The 11,003-nt window shown below is 33.3% G+C and overlaps 1 protein-coding gene across 1 annotated transcript in view; it reads right to left on the bottom strand.

Moving 5' to 3' along the window:
• Nucleotides 1-6,760: 6,760 nt before the first annotated feature.
• LOC106458525 (protein spaetzle 3-like) overlaps nt 6,761-11,003 on the bottom strand; it is a 23,666-nt gene continuing 19,423 nt past the window's right edge. Inside the window, exons 5-6 of the mRNA XM_022384765.1 lie at nt 10,227-10,352; nt 6,761-6,929 (exon numbers count right to left, since the gene is read on the bottom strand). Of these exons, the coding sequence (XP_022240473.1) occupies nt 6,761-6,929; nt 10,227-10,352 (295 nt within the window). The remainder of the gene's footprint in view (nt 6,930-10,226; nt 10,353-11,003) is intronic.

Here is an 11,003-nt window from a genome sequence, read left to right as displayed (position 1 = left end):
TACAGCATCTTCGTCTGGGTTATCATCTTCATCTATGAATGCATCATCACCACTACCAGCAACTTGTCAGGAGAGATGGTGGACGCATCGCTGGAGAACAGTCTGTAAAAAAGGTTATCACTCTATTATTTAAACTTACAACATAAGTGCAAAAAACAAAAATCTTAACATTCAATAACATGGCCGATAATCCAACCCTGAATGATAATGTTACGATCTGATGTCCAAACAAGTGAACTAGAACAATCAACCAACAAACTCATCCAACTAAGAGTAATATAATATTACTCCTAGTTGGATGCATTTGTTGTATATATATATATATATTGGATGTTGTATATACGTAATTAACATTTCTACGACGACAAATGGTCCGTTTAATGTTTCATTCTGGCTAACACCAGACAATTTTATTAAGATTAAGGGAAAACTCCTAGGGATGAAAGGGCTAATTATATAAATATGGGCTGTAATTTATATCTGTTATATAGGTAATATGTATCTTCTCTCCTCCCTTCATTTATTAATTCATTCCCACACCCAAGTTTTATAATATAAATTGTTCTCTCTCTCTCTCTCTAATTATATATTTTTATCATATTATTTTAAAGCTTCTCTCTAATTGACCAACGTATGCGTGACGTCACAAACGGGAGTAATGCCGGGTAGGGGGAAGTGGGCCGGCCGTGGAAAACGCAGTCGGGTCACCCGACTAAGGGCCATTGCTTGGAATTGTGCGTATGCGGTAATTTAAACATATAGGCAAATTCACGAAGTCTTGACGAAGTTGCCGCCGTTGTCTGTTGTAGTCTTGAAAATTTTGTTATGGATCCAGTAGTCAACATATACAGCTTCTAGTGTCTTTCCAATGAGATCGTAGGTATGACGTCCTTATATACGACGGCAGGCGATAACGTTCCAGCATATCCTTGTTTATCCAATACACAGTGACTCCTAAGTAGGCTCTAAAATAAAATAATAGTCTGACAGTTTCCAAATGTACTTTTAATAACAAAACAGTTTAAAAATTAACTATAGTAAATATGATAACAATCTAATAAAATATGAATGTTCCTAAGGCAGGTGCGTAAAATAAACCTTCAACAATTTAAAAAATGTGAGAAACTAAAAAAATAGAGATTATTTATTATTTAATTACGTGTTTCTGCAACTCAGACAGCCAGCAGTCGTATCAGCAGCCTTGACTATCTCTAGTTGGGACTTATGTTTCCTCATAAGCATCGCTCATTTGTCTCGTTAATGTTATTTGAGAAATAACTGCTCTTGTTGGCTCTAGTGATGTGATTAAAGTTCTAAAGGATGTGGACTCGACAGCTCTAAATGTCAAAAACTCTGAAACCACGAAGTCTAACATTAGCCCATTCAACTTTTGTTGAGACAATCGTGAGCTTTGCCCAAACATTAGAAGCTATTATTTTTTTTTCTCTTGATAATCAACTGCAAGCTTTTTAGGCGTGCTGTCATTATTTTCACTGTTCATTTGTTTCGTGCAGCACCCTGTTTCACATATGTTTTTTAAGTTGATTTCTTGTTTGCATTGTACATTTTTTTTTAAAGACAAGCAAAGCAAGCATTTCTATGATAAATTGCCACCACCACTTCTTCCAGTAAACTTAAAGTATTTGTCGAAATATGGCCACGGATTACATGGAGTTTTGCTAGATTTGCTGCCACTTTTGTATGACATAGTACAGCACATAACATCCTACTCTGATAGCTCACAGACAACTGACAGATAATACACACTAAAGATGACCTTGATTAGTGTGACGGTCCTTACTACAAGTCTATAAGTTCACAACTCAACTAAAACATGTTTCAGCAGGAATACACATGCAATTCTTTATTCCTCTGCTGTTATTCAGATATTACTGCAATTAAAAAAGTATATTAATTATTATATTCATGGTTACTTTTATTAGTTTATTAATTATTGTTGTTGTTTTAACCAGATAGTTTTAACTACTAATTGTTATTAGTTATTTTATATTTGTAAGTATGTTAGTAGGCTATACTATTACTAAACTTAAAAGTAACGTGTAAATAATAACGCACTGTTTTCACTAAAAATTTAACGGTCTATCTGAAAATGTTACTAAATTTGAAAAGTAGTGTCGTTACCTTGGACGTTACTAAAAACGTAACGTTGCTACTAATATCGACGTTACTACACAACAGTGGCCCTGACCTCATCAAAATCTCATCTACCACATTATTTGCTTTGCCTATTTCTATTCTAAAGGGCTTATTAATGAAATGAATGGCTATTCAAGACCACTAGATACCTAGATTCTATTCTGTAATGTTACAAACTGACATTGCAGGAGGTGATTGACAGCCTACAATAATTCAGTCAGAGAAATCTGACAGTTAATGCAAGATAACACGTAGCTAAGGCGAAGTGAACCATCAACCAAATCTCTAATGAAGGATAACGACTATAGGTAGTTACGGATAACCTCCTTCAAGTCATTTAAACTCTAGGTGAAACTCTGATTAGGGCTAGTAAAATCTCAAATTCGTTGTTGAAAACATAAACCTGTTTCAGCAATGTTGTAAAATGTAAACACTATAGCCTAAAATATGACTAAAAAACGTAAATCTCAAATAATAAATCAGTATTCAAACCACAAAGAAAGAACAAAGCACACATATATATATATATCAACTTATCCATATATATTAGCGCAAGAATATCATAAATATTCGAAATATCTATTCTTTGTTTCTGATATAATATTAGTTGTATCACCAAATTTTAGTTGTCTACTGACATAAAGTAATTTTAATAATGCAATATTTGTAGAGATTAAACATAATTTTACATTCAGTAAATCTTGTGAAATATCTGTAACTTTCGAGGATATGTATATGACGTAATTTCCTAATTTCCTAATTCAGAGCGATGGTTTCCATAAGTTCTAGATGATAATTGGTTATGCAATGTCAGCAAGAATCTACAAGTCATATAAAATATGCTTTAAACGTATTTCTATTGTTGAACAACTTGAGATTCATGTGACCTGTTTCTGTGACGTATTCTTGTATTTAATTTCTAGTCATCATTGATACATTATAATTTTTTTTTCAGTTTACCCGATTTAGTAAAAATAATATTCCCTTCAAGTGTTATTCGCAATATTAAAGAACTTTTATCCACATTTTTGTTTATTTTATAAATATAATTGTACGTATCTGCTGTGTACACCGAGGAGAATCGAACCCCTGATTCTAGCATTGTAAATCCGAAGACAAACCGCTGTCTCACCGGGGGACTTATATATAATTACCATGATCAGCAAACTCCAAATGTTTTACCTTTTATTATTTATCAGTCCACACTATTTACGTTTGATAAATACTAATTTTAAAAGCTTTTATGCAGATATTTCCCCAGTGCTAAAATTATAATGAATAAATCTGTTTCTATAATTACACGAACAGAACGTGTTTTATATTATGCGACCCTTTTTTCTTAGAAACTCTGTAGCTTTGTTCCGAAACTTGAAGAAGTGCACTTGTTTGCGTAGGGGAAGCACATCGTACACTTAATATTGTAAGAAGAAAGCAACTGTTATAATTGCACAATAAAGTTTCCAAGGTATAAAAACTTTATTGTGCAATTATAAATAGTTGTTTTCACCTTACAATAATAAAAGTGCTCGTACTCAAAACGTAAACAAATCTATTACTATTTCTATGCTTAGAATTTGAAGTTATATTTTATTATGAGACAATTAAAAGGCTATAATACCATTTCCATAATTTGTTCCTCCATTCTACCTGTGTGTCTGGTAATATTTGGAAAGGAACTCAGGTGAACCCGCTATAGATCGAATTTAAAAGACAAACACTAGGATGATCAGTTCGAGCTTGATAGCTATTTCAATATTATCGCCTTAATGCCACGAATGAGGGCTCTACTGAGCGAGGAAGTCAGTAGCAAAATTAGTAGAACCGACGCCAAACGAAACTGACATTTATTTCCGCACCTAACATTGGCACCTTTGCATCGAAGCATATTTGTTCAAAATAGTAGAAGGAGGCGGCCCACGTCAACATGTATAGCATCATTTTAAGTTAAGCCTGGTATTGCCAAGTATCTTTGCTATTTCTTCAATAATGTTATTTACTTGATTTAGCTAGTAAATAGCATTCTTTATAATCTTACTTACTTCACGAAACAGCTGTAAAGCTTAGAAATTGGAACTAATTGTGTACGTTTTAAATATTTATTGATATTACATGAATAAAATTCAGCTATTTATATAACATAGATGAAAGAATACTGGTTGCTTTCATGGTATGATTACGTAGCCTGATTCTGTATAATTAACAAAAACAAATACTTTTTGTAAAGGTTTAACAAAAAAGAAATACTTCAACCAGATATTAACTCCATTTTCTATTAACAATTACGGGGATAGAATCCTGATTTATATCGTTATAAGCCTCAAAGCTTACCGCTGTACCACTGGGGGTGCATGCTAAAATCTACATATGCACTCAAACCATACTTCATTGAGTATTTCCTGAGAGGCATTCAACAACGTAACAAAGTGTTGATCAAATTCTAGTTTCCAGTTTATACATGTTTAATATCATTTTAATCTTGAATTAAGTATTCGTACTGATACATATACATCACATTTGTATATGTAAAGCAGAGTTGTCTTGTTGAAAGTGATTAGGAATCGGACGAATTCTCATCCTCTTCATCGATATTCGGTCCATGTTTTGGACCAGGAAGGGTCAGATTCAGCCTTGACCTCTTCTATCGGACGAACGGCTCGGGTGTAGCAGCTATTTCAGTTTTACCGCCTTAATGCCACAAATCAGGGTTCAACTAAGCTAGGAGGTCGGTAGCAAAACACGTGAAATCAACGACAAATGAAGGTGATGTTAAATGCTGGGCGTAACACGGGTGCCTTTGCATCAGATGAACGGCCCACGATCCAATTTATAGTATTACTTTTCAAGTCCGGCACCAGAGAAGCTCAAGCTAACCTGTGCATAATCATGTATATATATATATATAGTACCACATACGATCCTTATAGAAGCATCTGTTTAAAATTACCTAAAGAGACATATTCTTTAATCGAAATATATTTTGTACCTGGCTCAACATACTACAAACTGCAGACCTATGTTCTATCTTAGTTATATACGTAGATAGCGACTTGCGCCTAATAAGCAACAAAGTCTAATAAACCGTTCGACTTCACGAAGATTTTCTCTTTTCCAATTTACTTTGCTTTTTTTTTAAATTCTAGGAAACTGGTGGAGAAAGAAAAGGTTACGCATTAAAAACTGATAAGAAAGTTGTTTTTCACTTGCACAAATTTTTCGGAAGAATCTCAAGAAAATACATATGATTTTAAGGACCTTTGTAAAAAAGATGTTTTTTTATTCCATTCCAAATTGTAGACTATAATATTCATTGAGCTTTTTTTTATTAACTATAATACCTAACTCCATTTGCAGCAATGTATATAGGACCTATTTTAGATTAAATTGAAAATGCACATAGTATTACGTTTTAACCTATTCGCTTAGCTATGGTTTAAAAGTTTTCAGTTTAAGTTGTTTCGTTTAGAATTGTATGTATCTTATTTTGTATATCTTGTTAGAACTGTATATCTAACGCTAAGAGTAAAGTGTTTTGAACATATGTATTTAGCTTTTATAATTATGTTTTCAATGCTTGTTAAATAGAATTGGTTTGTGTTTTTCTAATTAAATAAACAGTTTTATATTATTTTATTTTATTGTCTATGGCTCTAAGGATAATCAAAATTGCAGACCCTATGGCGGTATGAATGAGTAAAAGATATATGAATTCAGAATGCTGTTTTAATCACACTATCACCATTCCTTTACAAGAAAAGAGGTTTATTTAGCACCACATTTTATTTTAAGTTTTAAATTAAATGAAACACAATAGTTTTTTATTTCTAAACAAAACTCTGTAGTAAGATAAACTATGCAATTTTTTTGCAACTGTAACTCATTTTTATTAAAATCCAAAAAATCTTAAACTTGTATAAAAAGAAACCTGAACCAGTATATTAGAAAAAATACACCACGTCATTCAAGAAAATTCCAAAACCTCGTGGTACTTGGAAAGCACAGAGAATCTGCAAAAGCACTTTAAACCCTAATTAGGAAAACGATAATCCGAATACTTTCAGAAAGGGGATCTTTCTTCATTAAGAATAGATGCACTGTATTTCACTTGACGGAACTTGCATTTTTAAATATCGTAGTTTCTCGTTTCCTAGAAACTTTATAAATAGCAAGTGATATAATGAAGTTTCATTTTGTATATTTCACTAATTATGACCATAGGAAGCTTAATTAAAATACTGAATATTCAGATCATGAACAAGCACCAGGTGTCAATCTTGATATACACCTTTATAAAATGTACAGTATAACATGCAGTAAAACACCGGTAAAAGAACCAAAACTGGAACTTTTGTTTCGAATAAATGACGACTCTAACAAGATCTGTAGTCAATACAAAAGAGTCCTGCTGTAATTGCCAGTCGCACACGATCACGTCATTTTCTTCATCTCCGTCTAAGAATAAAGTTCTTTTCACGCTAAGTATATTACAACGTGCAATCCTAAAAATTGTTCATTTTTATTGTGTAATTCAAACTATATTAGCCAAATTCCGTACTTAATGGCTTTATATTATTTCTTGAACTATAGACACCAATGTGCAAAATGGTCACTTGTTGACCAGAATTGTGCATCTGCATACGCAACAAGAAGGGAAAAGAAACCAATCCATGAAGATTCCTCGACAGTCATCATCGGGGTCATAAGCCAGGAGCCGATGCCACTTGTATTTCTGCTCACAGGAGCAGTCTCCATTACACCTCTTTGTCTGCTGCGTCCTAGAAGATCACAGAAACCCAGTTTTATAAATGGCCCTACAGTTCATCATTTATTATAGGTATTTTTATTGTTAAAAGTTTATCAAGTCGTTATGAAGCCTGTCGTACTTCATGTTTAAAATACACAAGGAAAAAATAATAACTTGCTTAAAATTGCGTTCAAGGAGACATACATAATATACAACACTTTTTATCTGTAATTGAAACGGTGTTGTTTCATATTTACAAATGCTATGAGCACTCTTATTTTTCAACAGTATATTGGAAACTTAACAAAATACTTCCATCAGAATAAGTATATATTTTCTGTATAAAACGTCATATGTGGCTGCAGATGCTAAATGATAATCGACTACATTAATTATGCATTATACTCAAATATGCACGTGTTTTTCATCTTCGAAATTTCTCAGCATAAGCTGTAACAGAACCTATAATATACCATTTGTTATTGGTAAAGTGACACCTGTGAAAGAAGTATAAATAGTCTGCTAAAACTCTTATAAGTTGACGTCATTTAGATGAGTACTTTGAAATGCAAGTAATAGAACATTGAAAAACAAATTTGTAATTTATTTTTTATAAAGTTTCATGTACGAAACTGTATTTTATAAGCTAAAAGTTTTGAGGGAGGTGTGAACCTAATGATCTTAATTTAACATATCAAAGTCTATCCCAAGTTGTAAACTGGCACATAGTGTGCTGCTTAATGATTTGATTATCTTTATATATATGGTGTGTATTACACAAATACTTCAAGAGACAATTAAGCCTTTAATTTACATGCCATGTTTTATTGTATCTGGGGCTCAGGGTTGCGCAGTGCTCACCGTGCCGAACTATGGATCTGGGTCTTTGTTTGTTCCCCTTCCATGAAAAAAACTATACTTTGCACTTTGCAGCCATGGGTACCTTATAGGTATGACAATCAAATTCCATTGTTTGGTCAGATAAGAGTAGCTTAAGAGTTAGCGGTGGGTGATATCTACTAGTTGACTTCCATCTTGTCTATTAACTCATAATTACTACTAGCGCAGGTTCTCTTTAAGTAGCTTTGAACAAATATCCAAAAACAGGCCAACACATTCTTATCTCCAATAGCCACCCGAAAACTTTCACAGTGATTAATATTTTTCTTTGAATTTTGTGAATCTTTTTTGTACAATATTCAAAAGGTGTTTTATTTGCGTTTCCCCAAGACATATTTGGAAAGAAACAAGTTATTTTTTATTTTTCTAAGCAGCTTTTTGTTCGGGGTCTCCTATATAACTACAAATTTTGTTTCTTGCCCGGTGTGTAATAATTTACTACCATAAGTGTTCCCACTAATTTTCCTTCTCTCAGTAATCATAATCTCGCCTTCGTGTTCCCACGATGTTTACAGCCTCTTGAGACCGCCCTTAACTATGTGTTTTCCTTATGGGCTTTGTTTTCTAGAATCTAGAGGCATGAAACTGACATGCCTCGCAGCTCGTTGGTCACTTTGATGGTTATCCTCTCCATGTACACTGTTCCACTATTGATTTTTATCGGGACATCGATTTCACATATAACAGTGGGTAAGGCAAACGCGTGGGAGGACACCACTGCTATCTGATCAGGATTCGAGAAATCAACAAGAATAACATGGTGTATACAAGAGTAAAAAAAAATCAGTTCACTATTAAGAGAGGGTGGATCATTAATCTGTTTCTGTTGCTGACAAACAGGGGAATACCCTATTATGTGCGTGACATCATCTTTATTCCTATTATATACCAAGCCACTCGGTAGAATGAAGACAACAGATGTGTTAGTCTACATAAAACTTAAGTCATTTTTGGAAAGAAACAATATCACTACCAAATACATTAACGATATGTTCATTTAGTCGCTTTATCTGATAATACAAGATTTGTCTGTTCTTATAATAATAAATTTTTAAAACGTAATCAAAACTTAATTTCCTACTGACTTTTAAATAAATATCCTCACAAATTAATTTAAACTAATTCAAGGTTAGACATCTTAACACATAATTCAGGTCGTTAGATTTTGTACGTATATTCTTATATTTTTCAATTTCGGTTTTACTTATAGCAATTTTTAAAAGTCACATGTCTTGTTTGAAATTGCAATTTAAATAAAAAGTTACAATTTGCTACTATTAACTATATATCATTGTTCTAGTGGCTTTAAAGTTATGCAGTCCCCTGGGTTATGGGTGTTCCCGTGCTTACAATGCTTAAATCTGGGGTTCGATTACCCATAGTGGAAAGATTCCAGATAGCTCATTGTGTTACTTTTCGGCGAAAAAACAACAAAAATATCTGAACTTTTTAGATAATTCAGTTTTTAGCAGCAAATAAGCTTTATAGGATTTTGCAACTTGATAACTGCCAAACACTTCCGTGACTAGTAGGTAGCACGCACCCGGACAGTGAATCCGAGGACTCATCGTTCACGTCCTCTCACAGCAAAGGTTTTGAAAAAAAAAATCAACATTTCGATTGACACAAAATAAAAGTTTTAATGACTCAGTAGGATTAGTTGCTTCATAGGTACTTGAGTTTATTATTTAAACTGTTCTTAAACCAATTAACCTTTAATCATAATAAATAGTCACATTTATATTATACAGTTAAGATAATCATTAGAAATGAATTATTTATTGGTAATAACTGAATTTGTTGCTTCGTATCTAAAAGTTTGTTTTGTTTGTTTTTAATTATGCACAAAGCTACACAAAGGCTATCTGTGCTTTGCCCACTACGGATATCGAAACCCGGTTTCTAGGGTTGTAAGTCCACAGACATACCGCTGTGCCACTTGGGGGCATGTATCTAAAAAAACTGACTCAACTTCTAATATAATGAAGCCCAATTTATCGAGACTATAACAAATATGTTTAAAGATCAATAATTTTTAAATCGACCGTGCTTGACCTAGTGAGTAGTGTGTCGAGCTGTGGATCCAAGGATCTAGGGTATAATGAATAATTAGTCAAAAACGCCCAAGAGTTACGTTAAAATATTTTGTCAGTGTGTTTTTTTTCTATTAAGAGGACTATTACATATGAATCACTAATTTGCAACGTTTTTCGCTAAAGAACCACAATAAGCTCTGTTGGGAATCCTTTATTTAATACAACTGTTTCTTTTGGTGTTGTGTTCATAAGTAACCAATTGAATGTTTTGTAATTCAAAAAGCGTTTGATGAAAACAAATTCTAGCAATGATTTAGCATTATTTTCTATTCTGGAAATCAGAAATTCAGATTACTTATTGATTTTTTTACCATATATTTGATGCTACTTACTGACAGACTTCCTGCTGAATAGCCTGTTGCAGGTGTTTGGTATTAATAATTGCTCGAATCTTTCCAGCGCTGTTTGACGCCCAATAAGGGGTGACAATCTCCACAGTCGACTCACAAGCGTCTACCCTAAAAAATGATAATCCATATGCATGGGAATTGAAATAGAAATCTTGCTTAGTGAATAAATTAAATAAAAAAACACTTCCAAAAGACGTACATCATGTATAATAGTTAAACGAACCGCCTAAACGTCACGTTAGTGTAGCCTATATAAGGTGTAAAGTTTAGTATACTCTAATCCCTTATAGTGATGGCACACGACGAGACACACATTCGACAAGTAATGCTGTTTAAGTACAAGAAGGGAAACAACGCCTCTATAGCCACAAATAATATCAAAGAAGTTTATAAAAATGTTTTGAACGTTCGTAAGTGTCAACGATGGTTCAGAAAATTTAATTCAGGTGACTTTAGCCTTAAAAATTGTGATGGCAGGGGTCGATATGTTGGAATTCACATTGATGCTCTGAAAATGCTTGTTGAGTCTAACCCATGGCAACACACTCGTGAAATGGCCCTCAAATTGCATGTCTCTCATGTAACAACACATAAACATCTAAGGAATATGGTAACAACTCCACAAAGAAGGTGTTTGGGTGCCTCACGAACTCTCCAATGATCATTGTTTTCAACGTGTGAATGTCGCTTCGTCTCTTCTGGCACATAATCTGCATGAACCATTTTTGGACAAAATTGTCACCAGTGATAAAAAATGGA

This window comes from Limulus polyphemus, unplaced genomic scaffold (assembly GCF_000517525.1).
Source record: "Limulus polyphemus unplaced genomic scaffold, Limulus_polyphemus-2.1.2 Scaffold480, whole genome shotgun sequence".
Lineage (NCBI taxonomy): Eukaryota > Metazoa > Arthropoda > Merostomata > Xiphosura > Limulidae > Limulus > Limulus polyphemus.
The sequence above is the reverse complement of the archived record's forward strand: the minus strand, read 5'-3'. Positions and strand labels throughout refer to the sequence as shown.